Consider the following 24,642-nt stretch of genomic DNA (forward strand, 5'->3'; position numbering starts at 1 on the left):
AAAGTTTTTCTTTAATAGAGGTAAGAATTCATTACTGCATTTTTCTATGTGAAGTATGCTACTAAATAATAGCTTGTACACTAATTAAAGCAAAAGTAATTGTGAGAACACATTGACATTGTTAAAGTAAATTAGTCAATTTGCTAATAGTTTCATTTAAAGTGACCCTAATTGTATTAATTGTGATACTAGCAAATTAAATTGAAGAGCATTAAACACATTCTTCTAATATTTCCTAGAGGAATGAATTTTCCCTTACATCAGCAGGAGGAAAATAATGATTACATGCCCTCCTTGCTCCAAATAAAACTTGCAGATGTACAAGTTCACGTGTGCAAGTGTACATATCCTCGTATGCACACCTCGGAACAACATGAAAGGTCTAGCTAGATTGCATACACTCATTATGTTTTAATAATATGGTTACATGCTACATAATGAATCATACAAAAAAATCTTCAGATACATGTGAAATATCATAGTATCATTTATTCCCTTACTAACAAAACCTATTTCACCATTAAACTGCTCAAACTAAGTTATTAAAATTTTGAGGAAATAAACATATTCCTTTGGAAGACAGCAATATGAAAACACATTTTAAAGATATTCTAAAATAATAACAGAGCCATCACTTAATGCCATAAAATCAGAAGGCTAAATGACCCCCACGAAGAACTTATAGGGTCCACCGACATAACAGTATATTAGATAACCATTTAATAATTCTCAGTTTATACAAAATGAATCTACCTTTCTTGGCCAGGTTTACAAGTACCCTAACCTAGCCTATTCTATGTCATTTTATTATAGTTAGCCTTGGTGCGAAGTAAATAGAAAGCTCCCTTCCTATCAAGTTTACTCCTTTCCTGGGGACTTACTTAGTAAAAACTCCTCCCACAGATACCATCTTTACATGCCTGGAATTCTGTCATTCACATAGAGCAAAATCTTCAGTTTCTTAGAGGACTCCTGACAATTTTAAATCCTCATTGCAATACTATCCTATTTTAATTGTTAGCACTGATTTTATCCCCTGTATTTCTGTACTTAATTTGTCAATGTTTATTATCTCTCGAAGAGTAAAATGTGACTTCTGATGGGCAACCAAGAGATCTACAGAGCTCGTTCTAGGTCAGCCAGGGTTACACAAAGAAACCCTGTCTGAAAAACCAACCTAACCAAACAAAACAAAACAAAACACCAAACCAACCAACCAATCAATCAAAGAAGCATGTCAATAGCCTGTAATGTTTGGGGTCTCTGGGGCATCTAAATTGAGAGGAGGTATACCACACCTGACACTGCTTTTTGTATTTACCAACCTCTGGCTTCAGGGAGGAACATTATCCCCTATAGGGTAACTCCCATGAAATTCTTTAAAATGATACGTAAAGCTCTTAAAGTAGCAGGTCTCCATGTGACTTTTTCTCTTTCCTCTACTTACAGAACCCTCCCGCACTTTTATCTTCCCTTTTCCTTTCATACACTCACATTCTACTATACTCTCCATTAAGATCACTCCCCACCAATGGCTCGAGTTTTCTGAATCCCACAGGTTAGAATTTTCTGTTTCTTGCATGTTAGAAACACAAACATAAAGATTTGATACTAATGTCCACATATGGGTGAGAACATGAGACCACTGTCTCTCTGGGTCTGGATTACATCATTCGGTAAGACACACAAGACCAACACTGTCAACATGGGAGGCAGCTAGCTGCTGAGAGAATCCCTTTTCTTTAAGGGCATGGACCTTGGTATGTCCACAAAGATGCAGCGGATGGCATCACATCCACAAGTTTATGAGCAGCACAAACTGACGAAAAAAAGAAAAAAAGACACAAAGTTGGGGGGTTGGAGAGGTGTAGTACTGGAGTTAGTGAGAGAAAAGAAGAGCTGAGTATGATCAAAACACATTGAATGAAATCCTCAAATAATAAAATTATATTTTTAAATGTAAATTTTATAAAAGGAACAATTTACTGTTCAATATGCTTTCCCTAGATACTAAACTTTCAATAAATATTTTATATAAATAAGCTAATACTAGGTACATGGTCTACATGCTTTCTGTTTAATAGTAAACATGACTTTAACCCCAACACTCAGCAGGAAGAAGCAGACATCTCACTGTGGGTTCAAGACCACTCACCTTGCCTACATAGTGAGTTCCTGTCCAGACAGGGCTATATAATGAGATTACAAGGCTCAGTTAAAAATAACCATTTTCAGGTGAGTTATCATTTAAAGTCATATGGTAAGGACAAATAATTTTGAAAACCAAAAAGAAAATCTATGTATTGTTTTCTGTGGAATTATGGGTATGTGAGCAATCATTATTCTTTGAGCAAAGACTCTTGAATTTAAGGCGGTAATTTAAACATATGAGAAAACATGCCAAGGCACAAATATCCCATAATATATTTCTATAGTATTTAACATTTAGAAAAATGAAATCAAAAGTGTAATTAATATGAAAATATGCTCTAAGGTGTCACACATATTTTGGGGCAGTTCTTTTCTTCTGCAGTGAAAATAAAATATGTAGCTTTCTTTTTCTAATCCCATTTTTTTTTGTTTTAAATTTTTTATTTTATTGAGGCTTTTGTGAATGGCATTTGTGATAGTTTGAAAAAAAAAATAGCCCCCAAAGTGGCACTATTTGGCAGTGTAGCCTGCTGGAGTAGGTATGGTCTTGTTGGAGGAAATGTTTTGCTGTAGAGGCAGGCTTTGATGTGTTATATATGCTCAAGAGGCCATTCAGTGTTGTGAAATATTATTTTAAGGTGTGTTGCTTTTATTTATGTTGAATTTGTTTAATTCTGTAATTTTTTTAATTTTTATTTTTTTATTTTTGCCAAATTTTAAAAGAATGCTCAAAATCATTTAACAGTACTGTTTCTTTACAAATGGACTCAGATTTGATAAAATAGAAGAATGCTTTACTAGTGGAATTGCTAACACGGTTGTTTTTAATTGCAGATGAGTCCAGGAAGAAAACTACTAATTCAAATGGGTGCTTTACCCATACAGTCTACTGCAGAAATGTGCAAAAACCTTCAAAATCCTTCAAAAATCTCAATGCAAGACACAAATTAAACTACAAAGGTGATGATTAATCAAGTAAATATGACAACCTCAAGAAAATATAATACATAATTTTTTGTGTGTGTGCAAAATGAAAACTTAAGATGATCAAATAGGTACTTGATGTACAATGTTTACATATACAACACACAAAACTCACTATGGTTAGTAACCTTTATGGCTTAGAAAAACAGATATTTACATATCTTTCTTTCCTTATGTGCCTGCATGTCTGTGTGTTTTGTATATATTTTTAACAGTTGACAGCTGTTTTAGAGCATACAGAGATGCCAAGCTGAATGAGGGTCTTGATTACTTCAAGATTAGCTATCTAAAGTTTCTATTCATTTTAAGTGTTGTTAGTTGGAAGAGTCATTAGTCACTTCCTTGTCTCATAGAACATCAGCATACATTTACATTGTTAATGAACATTTGGGGTAAATGAATTAATGGCACTTTAAAACATCAATTCAGTCCTAATAACTTGGTATGTCACAGAAATGTTAGGCTAGGGTATAAATGAAAATCCCTTTCAGTAAAGGTAACTAACTACACATTCTTTTAAACAATAAAAGATAAAATTAACTTAAAATGTTTTTAACCAGGTTAAAAAAAATGTTCAATATTTAATGAAATAGCCCAGAGAAAAATATTCACTTAAAACACAACAGAAAATGATCTTCTCAAACAAGCATATAAACAAGAAATATTCCGAAAAGTACTGGCAAAATTATTATGTATACTTCTAATAAAAATATATATTCCCTTTTAGAGTATTTATGGAATTACAAATACTTACAGGTATAAATTTAGGGAAACATCAGCATAAAAGCTTTGAGGCTTTCTAACATCATATTGACACACTTCCACTAAAACAGTACACATGAATTTTCATATTACCACAATGTAAACAGCAGTCTTTTTAGGTCCTGATGTAACAAAAAGTAAAAATGCAAAATAATTTTGAAGGGCAAAAGGTGCTATTTTTAGCAAAAAATATCAATGGCATTTATAGTGTGTATAAAGCATTAAAGAGTCTTACACACACACACACACACACACACACACACACACACACACCATCAAAACAGACAAATAAACAAGCTTCATAAAGAGTCTTTGTTCTATTGAAGTAACCATTATAGAAGTCAGTTTTTTAAAATTACCAAAATGTCATGGCAGATCTTAACAAATTGATTTAAAATAGATCTTATAACCTTGATATATACATTTCATGAGTGAAAAAATAAAATTAGTAACTTGAGCAAGGAACTATATTAAGTGTTCAATGAACTACTAAAGCATAAGAATAAGGCTTCAAAATTTTTATAAACTTATGTTCTTCAGCAAGTCTACCATTAGGTAAATATGGAAAAATAATATTTAATTCTGACACACACACACACACACACATATTTGAAGCACTTTAAATAGTAAAATATCAATAATGAACAACTTTCAATAATCTACAATTGAACAATTTTATTGCACATATCTATAAGAGTGTGATACAATTTCAATTTTTTACAAAAAAAAATATGTGAAACACTACCAAAATTTCACCTTAGAATTTAGCAGAATTTAATGTGTGTGTGAGAGGGGGTGGGGACAAGGGGTAGATTAACTGAAAAGTCAATACCAACAGTTTATGATTCTTCAAAACGTGTTTTACAAAGGGCATTTTGTATTTTAAAAAAATGTATATACTAAAGGCACTGTCAAGAATATTATAACTTTTGCTAATACACATTCTACCTTCAATAAAAGGGAACTATTTCTGATGTTTATTAGCATCAAGAAGATTCTATACATACCTAGCAAAATGTTCTGATTAACTTCATAGAAAGGATGACATTTATAGTGTGGACTGTTAAGTTCCCAGCATATGCAAATAGCATTTGCACACAAAACTTACCTCCAGACCTATGTGAATAGCGGGACAAGGGGTCAATGCCTACTTCCTGTTCTTCTGACTGCAGAGGGTGTCTGGTTTCAGATATGGACTGATACATTGCATAAAGAGGAGACAGTCACCAAAAGTAATTACCTAGGTGAAAATCCAAAAAAAAAAAAAGATTAATTTTTTCTTATGTAATTGGGAAGGAATACTAGGCAGAATGAAATTATTAAAAGAGCACGGTAGGCATCAACAAGTTTTCTGTAGGCTACAAGGGTCTATTAGTACACTTGTAAAAAAAGAACAAAAAAAAGAGTCAAAAAATTCCATGCCAACAATGCTTCCAAAAAAATCTAGACTTCGTTTATAACCTTTATTTTGATGTGGGCTCACATTTATTTTTAGTGAAATTTATATAAACAGCTTATCTGAAAGTTTTTGGAATCTCATATTGATAATATTTGTTTTAGAAAGCTATACACAGCGGGGTGGTAGTGGCACACACCTTTAATTCCAGCACTTGGAAGGCGGAGGCAGGCAGATCTCCGTGAGTTCAGGACCAGCCTGGACTACAAGAGCTAATTCTAGAAACCTGGTCTAAAAAAAAAAAAAAAAAAAAAAAACTATACACATTAATTAGGACATTCAAAATATAAAAAATATACCAACGAAAATTACTCATAATATTATTATTAAGAAAAAGCATTGCTAATATTGTATTGTATCATACTTAAGCATGTCTTTACTATGGACATTTAGAGTACATATTTTCCATGTGAACAACCAAGTAAATCATACTGATATATAGAACTATTAATAAATTACATAATTATTAAATTACCATGAGTGCTGTCCTTGTGTCTAAATTGCAATTTTTAATGGATCTCTATTACTACATTATATGTTTATCACAATTTATGTAACCAATTCATCAATTTATATAATACTTTCATCAATTTTTATTCAAAATTATGTAAGTATCACATATTTTAATTTCAAGGGCAGTAGGAGTATAAAATGAGAGAAACTGAGAAAATTTAGTGAGTAAGCAAGTCCAATGAAAATGATATCTAATAAATAAGAAAAAAGTTAATATGGCAAGATTTAATGTTTAAATATGGAGCAGGCTTCAGAGACACAACTACACAGATCCTTATTAACCTTTCTGCAATTTAAAATGAGCCTCTATTCTGTCTGTTTTAGCTCTAAAATCCTTACCTTGTAAAATATCCCTGTGGCTTTTCTGATTTTTGTCAGAACAATTCAGCTCCATTGCTCACCCACAATGACAATCCAGTGTCTATAAGCCCTACTCCCTTGCAATTATGCCTAAACCAAAACTAGTAGAAAGTTAGGGAAAACAGAAAACATGTAGTGAAAGTACTGGTTGATTCTGTGACCCTGACAAACTAAAGTCACTTGGAGGAGGGGCATCAATAATGGAGCAGTCTCAAAGACCATGAGAGCACACCTGAGGGGAGTTTACTTGATTGACTGGTATGGAAAGACTCACACATTTATGGGAGATTATGCCGACGGTTCTAGGGTGGAAACCAGAAAGCAAGCGGAGCAAGCCATGGGGGAGCAAGTCAGACATCAGTGTTCTTCCATACTCTGCTTCAGTTCCTGACTCTAGGTTTGTGTCTGGGCTCCTGCAGTGGCCTCCCTTGAGGAAGGAGTCTAACTGATAAGATGTTATAAACTCTTCCATCCCCAAACTGCTTTATGTCATATGTTATCACAGTGACAGAGAGGCAAACTAGATAGGGAACATGAAGCAGGATTTCCTAAAACCAAAAAAACAACCTCATGTATCTAAGATAGTTGTCACAGTTTACTAATGTATAGTCAAATCAATAAACTCATATAGAAGGAATTTAGGAGAATAGAAGCCAAAAACAGGATAACAAAATACAGAGGATGTTATAGTATAAAAGAGAATCAAATGGTTGAATTCAAGTTTACAAACAAATGAAGACAAAGTCCTCTACTGTAGACTAAAATATGACCAGCAGGTATTATTAGTTAACATCTAAAACCCCGAATATATGGGAAACATTGTGCCACTCTTGGTTCTCCCTGCAACCTAGTGACACCTCTTCATCTCTACTGATATTTCACCCGAGAAATCAAAGTAAACTTACTCAGCAACATAGTAAGTGTTAATTCATTCATTCATTAATTTGTGTATGCATGTGCTTTATCTGCATGCATACATGGGTACTGGATCCCCTGGCCCTGGAATTATAGAAGTTTGGGAGCATATGTGGGTACTGGGAATTGAATACCAGGCCTGAGGAAGAGTACCAGTGCTCTTAATCTCTGAGCCATCTCTCCAGCATCATATAGTATTAAAGCCAGAATTTGAACATACTCTGTTTTTTCCCCGAAGCTCAAGACAAACCAATTATAAAAGAAGGAGAGGAAGGAGCCGATGAATAACTGAAGCATCATCCTTCATCCTGGCTCTGTTTTGTCGAGACAGACAACAGTTATCCAGGATGGTGTGAGATCTTCTTACTTGCACATATTGGCAAATAATGCAAAGTTGTAAATAATCACTACCATGGAGTACATTATTTAAATAGATTTCAAATTTATATTTAGAACATGGGTATTTTAAAGCAAGATTCATATTCTCTTTCTATATTACTAAAAACAATAGAAGTAAAATGTGAACATGTCATCTATTCTGAGCTGTTAAACCTCCTCAATAGTCCATCTAAGCTGGCTCTCATAGTCATATTACTTCACCTTCTTATTTTTATAGAACTGTAAAACTACTCTTACAAACTTTAAAAATACAAATGAATGAATTTTAGGGATTTTAAACTTTCTGAAAAAATAGATATTAAACTGAGATCAAAGTTTGTTTTAGAAAGCAAAGTAGCTCAGATGGCATTGTGTTTGCCTAAAAGGTATGAAGCCCAGAGTTCAAATTCCAACACTAAACAAATTCAATGTGGTAGCTCATGCCCAGATTACAATAGATTCTGTTTCAGAAATAGGGGTCAGAAAGCATCAGCCGGGGTCCATAACAGTATGTTTCTTCTGTCCCAAATACGCAGGGGAAGGTTGCAGACCAGCACAGATAATATAGAGAGAGTCCTACATCTGAAAAACATGATATTCATACCTATTCAAGATGCTAAAAAACAATTAAAAATTTTTTCATTCCTTAGAGAAGGTTAAAATTCCAGAAATGGTTCAATAAAATTGGCCTCAGTTATAATCCTTTAGAAAAGTGATTTGCAACCTCTAAGTCTCGACTCCCAGTAGGGGTCACATATCACATTATCCTGCATATTTTATATTTACATTACAATTGATGACAGTACCAAAATCACAGTTATGAAGTAGCAATGTGGGTGTCACCACAGCATGAGGAACATGGAGAAAAAGCATTAGGAGGGTTGAGAATCAGGTCTAGAACTTGACAGATCTATGGTAATAGTGAAAAGTCAGAATCTAAAGTTAACTATTCATAAAGATAGTAATCTACAATCATTCTTTACAAATGAAGAATGCAATATATCATAATTTATGTTTATAGATAAAAACTGAGACACTGCAGAGTATTTATAATTAAACAGAGTAAACCTGCAGACTAATAATAAGTTACTTTCAAGTAATCTACTGATAAACAGTATAGATGATGTTCTTCATTTTGTTTTAATTAAAGATTTAAATACTAATCTAATTCAAAAGTAACTAAAAGTTGTTGCCTTCGTTTCTATTGCTTGTTTAAGATATAAAGGATGATTGTAGCTTTTAGAATAAAAAAGTTAAGAATATCTATTATTGCTACTGGGATAACCCTGTAAAAATGGAAATGTTGGTTTTAAATGTGAAATCAATTTACTAGGAATTTCCCAATTGGTGTTTCATTAAAGGTACCTGAAAAAGTTTATTATGAAGCAAAGTTTATTATTAAAGATCATTTAACAAATGTGTCTATATTCATTTAAATCATTGTCCTGGGTGAATTATTTATCAATAATATCAGACTATAAAAGAAAAAGCCCTTAAAATTGCTTATTTGTTTGATGGGTTTTAAAAAATTACATATTCAATGTTCCATTATACCTTAAATTTCATTTACAAATTCTGACATGAATATTATATTGCGACAACCTAATCATCTAGCTTCTTTGTGGAAGAAAATATGAATAGCTGAAAAACATGTCTCTTAGAAAATAAAAACTTAAGTCAGTAATTGATAGACTTTAGTTCCCTTAAAAGATGCTAATCAGGCTCTAAATTCTAATAAAAATATCCTTGGTTTTAAATAAGCCAAAGTAATCATGCTTTTATAAATTGTAGAAGCATAGCAACATACATTCTAATATCTCAGAAAAGATACATATTTTCTTTGTTATTATTTCTAGCTTACAATTTTTATTCATGTAAAACTCAAAATTAAAAACCTTGAGACTGGTATTACTATACGACTTTGAAAGCTATCCTAGTAAAATGAGCTGACAAATTAGGCTGTAATTCTCATTCATAATCTAAAATTAATCCGAAAGGCAGGTGTACTGTTTTTAGAAGTCTGGTTCTTACAATATTAAATCTAAATATGAAAGTATCTCTCTGAAAACTTTTATACACTAATATAAAACTTACAATACAATGGCTATTTCGAAAGTCATGATGGTTGGGATTTAAAGTATATTAAAAACATTACAGTATTTTTGTATAAAACAAACACTATTTTAATTAAAAGTTTCAGTTGATAGCAATGTCTCAGTACAATACTACCTGTAATATATTGAATAGCATGTGATTTTTTAAAATAGCATCATATAAACAGAAATTCAAATAAACTAATCTATTTTCACTGACTGAAATTTTGCTTGCTCTAGCTTGTATTCAGTTCTTCACTGCTTGTTATACTTAGTTATAATTAATATTCTGAATTATGTTATTCTAAAGACAAACATATTTTACGTGAACTTAAACATTATTCATTCATTTGAATTCCTGACTAATTCAAACTAAAAAATAATTAAATCAAGCACTGAAAACACAAAGTGGTATTCCTTCAAGAAAAAAGAAAAACCCACAAGAGATTCAACAAAATACCTCAAAATTTTACAACAAACAGGAAGAAGACATCAAAAATAAGTATGTGTCATAGGTAGCGTATCTTCACTATGATGTGTATTTAACCTAAAATATGACGTATTGGTTCTAATGGAAAGCTTCTCCGTCATAACTTTAGAAGTTTTATTTTCATATTTAAAAGGCAAAACAACTGAATATTTCACATAAATATTGTACAAAAGAGAGAAAAAAACCACCTTTTTAAGTTAGAGATGGTAGTAGCTGAAGGAAAATTTCTCGTTGAAAACAGTATTTTTTTAAATATAATTTTTTTATTGAAAAAAAAAAATTTCCGCCTCCTCCCCGCCTCCCATTTCCCTCCCCGTCTCCCTTTTCCCCCCTCCACCCACTCCTCTCCCCCCCCCCCCCACTCCTCTCCCCCTCCCTCTTCAGTCTGAGGGGCAGTCAGGGTTCCTTGCCCTGTGGAAAGTCCAAAGTCCTCCCCGCTCCATCTTGGTCTAGGAAGGTGGACATCCAAACTGGCTAGGCTCCCACAAAGCCAGAACATGAAGTAGGATCAAAACCCAGTGGCATTGTCCTTGGCTTCTCAGCAGCCCTCATTGTCCGCCATATTCAGAGTCCGGTTTTATCCCATGGTTTTTCAGTCGAAGTCCAGCTGGCCTTGGTGAGCTCACAATAGATCAGCCCCACTGTCTCCGTGGGTGGGTGCACCCCTCGTGGTCCTGACTTCTTTGCTCATATTTTCCCTCCTTCTGCTCCTCCTTGGGACATTGGGAGCTCAGTCCAGTGCTCCAGTGTGGGACTCTGTCTTTATCTCCATCCATCTCCAGATGAAGGTTCTTTATTTATCTCTAGAAACCAATTATGAGTGAGTACATCCCAAGTTCATCTTTTTGGGTCTGGGTTACCTCACTCAGGATAGTGTGTTCTATTTCCATCCATTTGCATGCAAAATTCGAGAAGTCATTGTTTTTTTACCGCTGAGTAGTATTCTAATGTGTATATATTCCACACTTTCTTCATCCATTCTTCCATTGAAGGACATCTAACCCCAGCAGCACAGACATTAAGGGCAACATTGAATAAATGGGACCTACTGAAACTGAGAAGCTTCTGCAAAGCAAAGGACACTGTCACTAAGACAAAAAGGCAACCCACTGACTGGCAGAAGATCTTCACCACCCCCGCAACAGACAAAGGTCTGATCTCCAAAATATATAAAGAACTCAAGAAACTAGACGTTAAAATGCTAATTAACCCAATTAAAAAATGGGGCACTGACCTGAACAGAGAATTCTCAACAGATGAAATTCAAATGGCTAAAAGACACTTAAGGATATGCTCAACCTCCTTAGCGATCAGGGAAATGCAAATCAAAACAACTTTGAGATATCATCTTACACCTGTCAGAATGGCTAAAATCAAAAACACCAATGATATCCTTTGCTGGAGAGGTTGTGGAGAAAGGGGTACCCTCATCCATTGCTGGTGGGAATGCAAACTTGTGCAACCACTTTGGAAAGCAGTGTGGCGGTTTCTCAGGAAATTCGGGATCAACCTACCCCTGGACCCAGCAATGCCACTCTTGGGAATATACCCAAGAGAGGCCCGATCATATGACAGGGGCATTTGTTCAACTATGTTCATAGCAGCATTATTTGTAATAGCCAGAACCTGGAAAACAGTATTTTTTAAAATATTAATTACAAAGAAGACAAAACAAAAAGTATGAAGTCCTGTTTAAAAGATCTTTCAATCTTTAATGTAAGACAGCCACAAGGACTTTAAATAGGTTAATTAAGTATTTAAATTGATAATTTTAAGTCTTAATATTTAATATTGTTAGATTGTATATCAAAGTAGTTTTATTATTTATTTACTACAAACCTTTATAAAATACTTCATTTGACAATAGGGGGTCTGATTCTCACAAGATAAATGTACTTACAATGCCAAATAAATTATATATAAAAGCGTTTGTCTGAATACATGTCATTCAACATTACCACCCACTGATAAAACACTGAAACTCATTTCAATCATGAACTGGAAATATCAAGGGTTGTTTAATAACAGTTATAGGATTATAGTGACTTTCTATATCAAGTAAAATGACCAAAATAAAATTAAAAGACACTGGAATCTTATTTTGTTTTATTCAAGATAGGGTTTCTCTTAGCTATGGAGCCTGTCCTGACTAGCTCTGTAGACCTGGCTGGCCTTGAACTCAAAGAGATTCGCCTGCCTCTGCCTTCTGAGTCCTGGGATTAAAGGCATGTGCCACCAGGGCCCGGATGGAGTCTTATAATTTTTGTATTGTTAGAATAAAATATTAAAAGCAAGATGTATAAGAAATATATAGTATGTTAGAGACTCGCAGTACCAAAATGCTTATTCTATTAGATAGTATTACCCGTGGCCTTCCAGTATTCAACTGTGTAAAGCCTTAAGAAAGACCTGCTATTACTTATATAAATTCTGAGCATCCTATAGTACCAAGCAATCTTTATTTTTTAAAACAAATGCCAGAATATCCTCGTAAGATTCCAAAGCTGTCTTTAGATGTAAAAGACGAAGAAAAGAAGCTGTCCCCACCTACTGGGTATCAAAAAGCAGACGCACTTATGTCTCAGGGATATTACAGCTGGGATGGAACACTATGATCATAGCAACCCTATTTTTAGATTTTGTTTGTTGTTTTAATTTTACATCTTGCTGGCCACAGTTTCTTCTCCCTCCTCTCTTCTTGGTCCCTTCCCTCTCCCCCCTGTTCTCACCCTGCATTCATTCCACTCTTACTCTGTTTAAGGAAAGAGCAGGGCTCCTGTGGATAGCAACAAAGCATGACATTTCAAGCTGCATGAGACTGATCCAGTAGTCAGGGAATGATGGCTCACAACTGTAGTCCCAGTAGTTGGGAGTCACCCAGCTTTAATCCCAGCACTACAAGGGTAGACACAGGAAGGGATATGGCTATGGAGAAGACTATAAACATTCAGTCTGAGGATTCTTAGGGACAGGATAACCCTTTACGTCTGAGGATTCAGTAGAGGGAAGAACTAATGGCTGGCTGCTTTGCTTCTCTGATTTCCAGCATTAAACTCTATATCTGATTCAAGATTTTTTCTTTTTCTTTTCTCTTTTAAAACATTTTTTTTTAAATTTTACATATAAATCCCAGTTTTCCTTCCCTCTCCTCCTCTGTGCTGGAACAGGCCAGAGCAGGGCCAAAGGAATAAAGGTATTGCAGAACAATACCAGGGAGTGCTGAGTGACCTTTAGAAATACCAAGTGACCTCCCAGGTAACTGGAACCTTGGCCCTGACTGCAGGAAGAGCCACCATCAGAACCTTGGACCCACTAGCTCCTGGAAGATTGATAACAAGAAACACAACTACAACAATTAGAGGAAAAGATGAGTAGACAAGGTAATAGCACACTCAACATCACAAAGAGCAAAATGACACCAATAAAAACTAGTGAACAAATAAAGATGAAGCAAAAGAAAATGACCTAAAAAGTAACTTTAGAAGAATGCTTAAGGAGGAACTGAAAAACTCCCTCAGAGAAATTGAGCAAAAGAGAACCAAAAAAAAAATAAAATTGGAAGAAATCAACAAATCCCTAAAAGAAAACCAACAAAAAGCAATCAAACAGGTGAAAGAAACAATTAACGAATGAAAACAAAATAGAGACAATAAAGAAAACAGAAACCAAAGGAATTAAAGAACTGGAAATTCTGAGAAAACAATCAGGAACCACAAAAGCATCAGAATACAAGAAATGAAAGAGAGAATCTCAAGCGCTGAAGATGCAATGGAAACAGACTCATTGGTCAGAGAAAACATTAAACCTAACAAAAGCTTAACACAAAATATCCAGATAATATGGGACACCATAAAAAGAACAAACCTAAGAATAATAGGTATAGAAGAAGCAGAACTCCAGCTCAAAGGCACAGAAAATATATTCAACAAAATCATAGAAGAAATCTTTCCCAACCTAAATAAAGATATGTCTGTGAAGATACAGAAAGCTTACAAAACAACAAATAGACTGGAACAACAACAACAACAACAAAAAGCCCCTAGCCACATAATAATCTAAACACTAAACATAGAATGAAGAAAGAATATTAAGAGCTGCAAAGAGAAAGGGCAAAGAAGTATATAAAGGCAGAGCTATCAGAATTAACCTTACTTCTCAATTGAAACAATAAAAGCCAGAAGGCCTTGGTCAAGCATTATGCAAACATTAAGAGACCAGGGATGCCAGCCCAGACTACTATACCCAGCAAAATTTTCAATCACATAGACAGAAACAAACAAAATATTACATGACAGAACCAGATTTAACCAATACCTAGCCACAAACCAGCACTACAGAAAGTACTAGTAACCTAAAGAAGTTGACTACATACACAAACACACAGACAATAGATGATCTCTCAGCAGCAAATCCCAAAAAAAGGGATAAACACGCACAATAGTATGACCATAAACGAAAACTAAAATAACAGAAAATAGCAATCACTGGTCATTAATATCCATTAATATAGACTCAACTCACCTATAAAAAGACAGAGGCTAAGAGAATGGATATGAAAGCAGGATACAACCTTCTGCTGGATACAAGAAACACACCACAACCTCAAAGACAGGCACTGCCTCAGAGTAAAGGGTTGGGAAGAAACTTTCTAATCAAATGGACCTAAGAAACAAGCTGGTGTAGTTATCCTAATATCTAACAAAATGGACTTCAAATGAAAAATCAATCAAGAGACAAAGAGGACATTTCATATTAGTCACAGGAAAGAATGCATCAAGACAAAATCTCAATACTAAACACATATGCCCCAAATAAAGGGCACTCTCATATGTAAAAGAAACACTTCTAAAGCTTAAATGACACATATTAAACCCCACACACTAATAGTGGGAGACTTCAACACTCCACTCTCACCATTGGACAGGTCTATCAGACAGAAAATTAACAAAGAAATAAGGGAACTAAAAGATGTTATGAGACAAAATGTACTTAACTAACATCTATAGACTATTCCTTCCAAACATAAAAAATATACCTTCGTCTCAGCACCTCATGGAACCTTCTCAAACACTGACCACATACTAGGTAACAAAGCAAACCTCAGCAGATTAAAAAAAAATTGGAATAATCCCATGTAAAATTACAATTCAACAGCAACACTAATTCCAAAAACCCACAAACACATGGAAATTAAATAATGCTCACCTGAATCATCAACGGGTCAAAGAAGAATAAAGGAAGAAATTAAAGACTTCCTAAAATTCAATGAAAATGACCACACAACATACCCAAATTTATGGGACACAATTTAAGAGGAAAGTCCACAGAACTAAATGCCTACATAAAGAAGCTGGAAAAATCCAACACTTAGTGAGCTAACAGAATACCTGAAAACTCTAGAACATAAAGAAGCAAACTCACCCAGGAGGACTAAACAGCAGGAAATAATCAACCTGAGAGTTGAAATCAACAAAATAAAAACAAAGGAAACAATACAAATACTCAATGAAACAAAGACTCGGTTCTTCGAGAAACTGAACAAAATAGACAAACCTTTATCCAAACTAACCAAAGGGCAGAGAGACAATATCCAAATTAACAAACTCAGAAATGGAAAGGGGACACAACAGGAACAGAAGAAATACAGAGAATCATTAGGTCATGTTTCAAAAAGCTGTACTCCAGAATATTGGAAAACTTAAAGGAAATGGACAACCTTCTGTATAAATATCACTTATCAAAATTAAATCAAGATCAGATAACCAAAGTAAATAGACCTATAACTGCTAAAGAAATAGAAATAGTCATCAAAAGTCTCCCAACCAAAAAAATTCCCAGTGCCATGTGGTTTCAGTGCAGAATTCTACTGGATTTTCAAAGAAGAACTAATACCAATACTCATGAAATTGTTCCACACAATAGAAACTGAAGGACTATCGCCTCTTTTGATGAGGCTACAGTTACCCAGATACACAAATCCACATAAAGACATTACTAAGAAATAGAATTACAGACCAATCTCACTCATAAACATTGATGCAAATTACCAAATAAAATACTGGCAAACAGAATACACGAACACATTTAAAAAAAAAGAGAGAGTCTCAGGAATGGGATTCGTCAGTCAACACACAACTCAGGTGGTATAATACAAATTCAACTTTGAGAACCACTACCTAACCAATTTGAATAGGACCAGAAGTGGCTCTGTGTGGAAGTTTACTACAAATTTAGCAGCCACCACTGCCATCACCAACTGCAGTGCCAAAACCATACATAGAGGTGGGAACACTGGAGGTGCTGGCCTTGAACTGTTTCTGAAAAGAAATCTTCAGACACTAACTATGGAATGAGCAACATTGGCGGGCCACAGGCTGCGGCCGGGACCAGCAGGGACTGGCATGGTGGCAAGGACGCAGATGGCAGGGACCAGCGCTCAACACCAAAGGCAGATCGCCCCACTACAATTAAATCAAAGAGGTAGGCCTTTGGTTGGTGAGGTCCCTGGCAAACGGGGAGCCGGGTCCTGCTCCTGAAAACACTTCTGAGGGGTGAGAGGGTTCTTGGCCCCCAGCAGGAGCCAGGAAAAAGAGCGAGGGCAATTAGGAAGAGAAGCCTCTGGCCAGCAGAGAAACCTGATCTGATTTTAAAAGACTAATAAGATAGCATTGAAAGGAGGAGATGGGCAGGCGCCAAGGCAGAACATCACCCAATAATCAGAAAAACAACATGAAAACACCAGAACCCAAAGATCTTACAACAGAAGGACTTTAACACCCTAACACAGAAGAAGTGGAAAAAATTGACTTTATGAAAGCAATAGAGTCCCTTAAACAGTATGTAAAAAACACCCTTATAGAAATGGATGAGAAGTATAACAAAAAGTTTGAAGAATTAAGTAAATACGTACATGAGACCCTGGGAAACCAAGAAAAAACGAACAAACAGGTAATGGAAACAGTTCAAGAATTGAAAACTGAAATGGAAGCAAGGAAGAAAACACAAATTGAGGAACAGCTGGATATGGAAAATCTAGGTCAACGAACAGAGGCTACAGAAACAACTATAATCAATAGAATACAAGAGATAGAAGAAAGAATCTCAGATTCTGAGGACACCATAGAGAAAATAAATGCACTGATCAAAGAAAACAGCAAAGCCAACAAATTCTCATCACAAAACATTCAAGAAATATGGGACACAATGAAAAGACCAAACCTAAGAATAATAGGAATAGAAGAAGGAGAAGAATCACAGCTCAAAGACCCAGAAAATATTTTTACCAAAATTATGGAAGAAAACTTTCCCAACATAAAGAAAGATATCCCTTTGAATATTCAAGAAGCATACAGAACACCAAACAGACTGGATCAAAGAAAAACATCCCCTCGCCATATAATAATCAAAACACAAAATATACAGGTTAAAGAAAGAATATTAAGAGCTGCAAAGGAAAAAGGCCAAGTAACCTATAAAGGTAAACCGATCAGACTTACATCTGACTTCTCTATGGAAACCATGAAAGCCAGAAGGTCCTGGATAAAGGTACTTCAAAAACTAAGAGAAAATGGATGCAAACCCAAACTTCTATACCCAGCCAAGCTAGTGTTCACTATCAATGGAGAAAACAAGACATTCCAGGATAAGAAAAATTTAAACAATACGTAGCCACAAATCCAGCGCTACAGAAAGTAATAGAAGGAAAAATCGCAACCCAAGGAATCCAACATTGCCAACACTGACTACAATAACTCAGGAATCTAGCGAACCTTCACCAGCACAACTCAAAGAAGGGACACACACAAACTCTACTACCAAAAACAGTAAGAATAACAGGAGTAAACAACCACTGGTCATTAATATCACTTAATATTAATGGTCTCAATTCACCTATAAAAAGGCACAGGCTAAGAGATTGGATACGAAAACAGGATCCAACATTCTGCTGTTTGCAACAAACACATCTCAACCACAAAGACAGGCATCTACTCAGAGTAAAAGGTTGGGAAAAGGTCTTTCAAGCAAATGGTCCTAAAAAAAAAGCAGGTGTGGCCATACTAATTTCAAACAAAAATGACTTCAAACTAAAATCAATCAAAAGAGATAGAGAAGAACAATTTATACACATAACAGGAACAATTCATCAGGAAAAAGTCTCAATCCTGAATATCTATGCCACTAATATAAAAGCACCCACTTATATAAAAGAAATATTACTAGAACTCAAGGCAGACATCAAACCACACACACTAGTAGTAGGAGACTTCAACACCCCTCTCTCACCAATGGACAGGTCAATCAGACAGAAACCTGCTAAAGAAATAGAAATACAAAGTCCATGTAAAAATGAATGATGGTATGCGATAAAGTAATAATTAAAATCTGCCAATAATAAAGTTGATGGGGGATTAACAACCAGAATTCCCAAGACTTCTTACATATTAGGAGAAGGAGAAAACCCTGTATTTCAACAATAAGGGAAAGCATTTCATAGTAACATATGCTCTACATTTGACATAAACTACAGAAAATTTTTCGTTAATTTTTAAGTCTATTTTATTAAAAAAACATATATATGCACATAAATGAGGTATGATATATAACTAATAACTTCTACAATTTTCTAGTTTTCAAAGATGTTTCTACTTTTACTTTATTTTCTCTTGAGAAAAATTTAAATTTTAGAGAAAATATGGCATTCCAGCAGAAAGAAAAACATTTTTATTTCTTATAATATTTTTCTCATGGTGGAAAGATGGAATAAATAAATCCTTCATGGGGACATATATAAAAAGCTGAGTACACTATACAATGGTCATCATCGTGTCCTGACCATATACATTAAAAAATTCTTCGTAAGACATCAGCTATATGACTAATAACACGTTAAGGTTATATTTATTTCAGTTAAATAAAAGTTAGTACAAATTGTAAACATAGAACACAGACTGCACGCAAGGTGTAGGCCTTCTTCTTAGCAGATAAAATGTATAAGAATGTTCAGAGATATGAAGGTGCACACATTTTTCCATTCAAAGTACATGAAGCATTGAAAGCATAGGGTTTTCATCAGATTCAAGGACAGTAACAGGTATGGCTTAAAGATTCAACAAGGGATTTCACAGAACACTTTTTTCCCTCGAGACAGGGTCTTAGTGTGTAGCCATAGCTGTCCCGGAATTCATTGTGTATACCAGGCTGTCCTTGAACAAAGGAGATCCACTTGCCTTTACCTCCTAAGTATTGGAATTAAAGGTGTGCTCCACTACACCCAGAAAGAATACTATTAAAATAAAGTAATAATACTGACTTACATAGTAAATATTTCTTAAAATACCAAACTCCAACTCTTAGCCCTTCAACACACAGAATGCCTCTGGAAGACACTACTTTTTTTTTTTTTTTAACCTAACTCCCCATGGCCTTAATAATCAGATAAAAACTCATCTTTACTCAAATCCTCCCCTAAATACACATGACACTAAACTCTTCTGTAAGACCAAGCAGAGCATAAACACCAAGAATAAAATGATTTGTTTCCATACTATCTATGTTTTCTGAGAATAGAGGACGTACTCTTCACTAGCATAAAATGTGAAGAAAAATATTCAATTAACCATTAAAAATCAATACACTTCAGTACAATTACCAGTTAAAAGGATTAACTGAGCAATACTTGTCCTATAGAAGAATAGACATTATACTTGCCTTTGAGTGACATTATTTGAGCTCAGAATCTGAAATAACTATTGTATTTTTTTCAGTAACTGTCATAAAAAATGACTAAAAACTACTGGTTTCACGTATGGACATCACAGGCCCTCCTTGAGTCAAGTATTACAGCACTGATCCTTGTTCAGATGCAAATTTAATAGGCAAAAGACTTTAACTTGCCTTTGTTTACGAGCCACCCAAGCAGCAAGGAAATCCAATCTGGGCACCAGGAGAGAGACATCATTGGGGTGAGTGTGTTTCTGACCTGGGCAGCAGCCGGACAGGGAACTCAGACATTCCTCATCCCTCCTACACTTCCTGGTCATCCTCAGGGTCTATACTGCCAGATACCTCCTCTCTCTTCCTATCCCACCCAGCTTGCATCCACAACCCTATCCCCCTCTGTCTGACTCCCTCCCCTCTTTGACCACATAACATCTCCCAGCTCAGCCTGTTCACGGGGCTGGGACCAAATCTGAATCGGGATGGTAGTAGCTCCTTTGTCCCAATAGCCTGCCTGCAGCAAGCAATGTAGGCCCTTTGTTTATGAGCCACCCAAGCAGCAAGGAGATCTGGTCCAGGCACCAGGAGAGACATCATTGGGGTGAGTGAGTTTCTGACCCCGGCAGCAGCCTAGGACAGGGAACTCAGACGTTCCTCATCCCTCCTACACTTCCTGGTCATCCTCAGGAGCTATACTGCCCGATACCTCCTCTCTCTTCCTATCCCACTCAGCTTGCATCCACAACCCTCCCCCCCTCCGTCTGACTCCCTCCCCTCTTTGACCACATAACACCTCCCAGCTCAGCCTGTTCCAGTGCTGGGACCAAATCCAAATCTGGAGGGTGGTAGCTCCTTTGTCCCAATAGCCTGCCTGTAGCAAGCAAGGTAGGCCCTTTGTTTAGGAGCCACCCAAGCAGCAAGGATATCCGATCCAGGCACCAGGAGAGACATCGGGCTTGCATCCACAACCCACCCAGAGCAGTGCTGAGGAGTTCCATCTGGACGGTCGTCCATGTTTGGGTGCTGAGGAGTTCCAGCTCGATGGGGCGGTCCCTGCTTCTACACTGAAGAGATACACCCAGAGACTCAGTCACAGCAAAGACTGGACCAAGACACCAGGCCTCTCCTGGCTCCATTTGAAGGAGGAGATGGGAAGGCGCCAATGCCAAGACTTCCTCCAACAACCTGAAAGGCAACATGACTTCACCAGAATCAAGGGATCCCGAAATAAGAAGAATTGTACACCCTACTTCAGAAGAATTAGAAGAAATCGACTCAAAAGTGAATTATAAGAAAATAATAGAAGACCTTAAACAGGAGGTGAAAAACTGCCATAACAATTAGAGATTACAAACAAAAAGGTAGAGGAAATGAATAAATCGCTCAAAGATACCCAAGAAAACCAAGAGAAACAAAAAAAAAAGCAATCAAACAGGTAAGGGAAGCGGTACAAGACTTGAAGAATGAAAAGGAAGTAATGAAGTAAACACAAACCGAGGGAAGGTTGGAGATGGAAAATCTGGGTAAACGAACAGGAACTACAGAGACAAGTACTACCAACAGAATACAAGAGATAGAAGAAAGAATATCAGATACTGAAGATACCATAGAGAAAATAAACACACTGATCAAAGAAAACAGCAAAACCAACAAATTCTCATCACAAAACATTCAGGAAATATGGGACACAATAAAAAGACCAAACCTAAGAATAATTGGAGTAGAAGAAGGAGAAGAGGTGCAACTCAACGGCCCAGAAAATATATTTAATAAAATTATAGAAGAAAACTTTCCCAACCTAAAGAAAGATGTACCTATGAAGGTTCAAGAAGCATACAGAACACCGAATAGGCTGGATCAAAAAAAAAAAAAAACCCCCCCGCCATATAATAATCAAAACACAAAACATACAGAATAAAGAAAGAATATTAAGAGCCGCAAAGGAAAAAGGCCAAGTTACTTACAAAGGTAAACCTATCAGACTTACACCTGACTTCTCTATGGAAACCATGAAAGCCAGAAGGTCCTGGATAGATGTACTGCAAAAACTAAGAGACCATGGATGCAAGCCCAGACTACTATACCCAGCCAAGCTTTCATTCACCATAAATGGAGAAAACAAAATTTTCCAGGATAAAAACAAATTTAAACAATACGTAGCCACAAACCCAGCCTTACAGAAAGTAATAGAAGGAAAATCTCTAACCAAGGAGTCCAACAATGACCACAATAACTCAGACATCTAGAGACCCGTCACCAGCGCAACTCAAAGAAGGGACGCACACGAACTCTACTACTAAAGAAGTGACCGGAGTTAACATCCCCTGGTCATTAATATCACTTAATGTCAATGGGCTCAACTCACCTATAAAAAGGCACAGGCTAAGAGATTGGATACGAAATCAGGATCCAACATTCTGCTGTTTACAAGAAACACACCTCAAACACAGAGACAGGCACCTACTCAGAGTAAAGGGCTGGGAAAAGGCTTATCAAGCAAATGGACCTAAGAAACAAGCAGGTGTGGCCATACTAATTTCTAACAAACTTGACTTCAAACTTAAATCAATCAGAAGAGATGGAGAGGGACATTTTATACTCATAACAGGATCAATTCATCAAGAGGAAGTCTCAATCCTGAATATCTACGCCCCTAATATAAAAGCACCCACATACGTAAAAGAAACATTACTAAAACTCAAGGCAGCCATCAAACCGCACACACTAATAGTGGGAGACTTCAACACTCCTCTCTCACCAATGGACAGGTCAATCAGACAGAAACCTAACAGAGAACTAAGAGAATTAATGGAGGTAATGAATCAATTGGACTTGACAGACATCTATAGAATATTCCACCCAAATCGGAAAGAATATACCTTCTTCTCTGCAGCTCATGGAACCTTCTCGAAAATTGACCACATACTCGGTAACAAAGCAAACTTCCACAGGTACAAAAACATATTAGTAACCACCTGTATCTTATCAGATCACCATGGATTAAAGTTAGAATTCAACAACAACCCTACCCCCAGAAAGCCTACAAACTCATGGAAACTGAACAGTCAACTACTGAACCACACCTGGATCAAGGAAGAAATAAAGAAAGAAATTAAAGTCTTCCTTGAATTCAATGAAAATAAAGAAACAACCTACTCAAACTTATGGGACACTATGAAAGCAGTCCTGAGAGGAAAGTTCATAGCACTAAGTGCCCACTTAAAGAAAACAGAGAAGGCACACATTGGAGACTTAACAGCCCATCTGAAAGCTCTAGAAAAAAAAGAAGCAGACTCACCTAGGAGGAGTAGAAGACTGGAAATAATCAAACTGAGGGCTGAAATCAACAAAATAGAAACACAGAAAACAATCCAAAGAATCAATGAAACAAAAAGCTGGTTCCTGGAGAAAATCAACAAGATTGATAAACCTCTATCCAAACTAATAAAACGCCAGAGAGTGAATATGCAAATTAATAAGATCAGAAATGAAAAGGGGGACATAACCACAGACACAGAGGAAATTCAAAGAATCATTAGATCTTACTACAAAGGCCTGTATGGCACAAAACTGGAAAATGTAAAAGAAATGGACACGTTTTTAGATAAATACCATATACCAAAGTTAAACCAGGACCAGGTGAACAACCTAAATAGACCTGTTAGTCACGAAGAACTAGAAGCTGTTATCAAAAACCTCCCTACCAAAAAAAGCCCAGGACCTGATGGTTTCAATGCGAAATTCTACCAGAACTTCCAAGAAGACCTAATACCTATACTCCTTAATGTATTTCACAATATAGAAGCAGAAGAGTCATTGCCAAATTCCTTTTATGAAGCTACAGTCACTCTGATACCAAAACCACACAAAGACTCAACCAAGAAAGAGAATTACAGGCCAATCTCACTCATGAACGTCGACGCAAAAATCCTCAACAAAATACTGGCAAACCGAATCCAACAACACATTAGAAAAATTATCCATTATGATCAAGTAGGCTTCATCACAGAGACGCAGGGCTGGTTCAACATACGCAAATCTATCAATGTAATCCATCATATAAATAAGCTGAAAGAAAAAAACCATATTATCATTTCATTAGATGCTGAAAAAGCATTTGACAAAATTCAACATCCCTTTATGATAAAAGTCTTGGAGAGACTAGGGATACAAGAGGCATACCTAAATATAATAAAAGCTATATACAGCAAGCCGACAGCTAACATCAAATTAAACGGAGAGAAACTCAAAGCCATCCCACTGAACTCAGGAACACGACAAGGCTGCCCACTCTCGCCATACCTCTTCAATATTGTGAAGTTTTAGCAATAGCAATAAGACAACATAAGGGGATCAAAGCATTTGTTCAACTATGTTCATAGCAGTATTATTTGTAATAGCCAGAACTTGGAAACAACCTAGACGCCCTTCAATGGAAGAATGGATGAAGAAAGTGTGGAATATATACACATTAGAGTACTGTGCTGCGGTAAAAAACAATGACTTCTCAAATTTTGCATGCAAATGGATGGAAATAGAAAACACTATCCTGAGCGTGGTAACCCAGATCCAAAAAGAGGATCATGGGATGTACTCACTCATAATTGGTTTCTAGCCATAAATAAAGGTCACGGAGTGTATACCTGGTGAACCTAAAGAAGCTAAATAAGAAGGTGAACCCAAGGATAATCATATAGTTATCCTCTTGGCTATGGGAAGTAGACAAAATTGCCGGGGAGAAAATTGAGATCTTGGGGGTGGGGTGGGGTGGGGATAAGGGGGGACGGGGAGAGAAAAGTGAGAAGGCAAGGATTGGGGGAACT

The 24,642-nt window shown here is 36.0% G+C and overlaps 1 protein-coding gene across 5 annotated transcripts in view; it reads right to left on the minus strand.

Annotated features, from left to right (window-relative positions):
* Tbc1d5 (TBC1 domain family member 5) overlaps window positions 1-24,642 on the minus strand; it is a 429,722-nt gene that overhangs the window by 261,748 nt on the left and 143,332 nt on the right. For all 5 annotated transcript variants that reach the window (XR_007595848.1, XM_050165069.1, XM_050165070.1 and 2 more), the window contains one exon: window positions 5,006-5,137. Coding sequence is in view for 4 of the 5 variants with exons in the window: in XM_050165069.1 (XP_050021026.1) it covers window positions 5,006-5,102 (97 nt within the window). In the remaining variant the exon portion in view is untranslated. The remainder of the gene's footprint in view (window positions 1-5,005; window positions 5,138-24,642) is intronic.

The sequence above is a fragment of the Alexandromys fortis genome, unplaced genomic scaffold (assembly GCF_014885135.2).
Source record: "Alexandromys fortis isolate MF-2015 unplaced genomic scaffold, M_Fortis_MF-2015_v1.1 scaffold_121, whole genome shotgun sequence".
Taxonomy (NCBI): domain Eukaryota; kingdom Metazoa; phylum Chordata; class Mammalia; order Rodentia; family Cricetidae; genus Alexandromys; species Alexandromys fortis.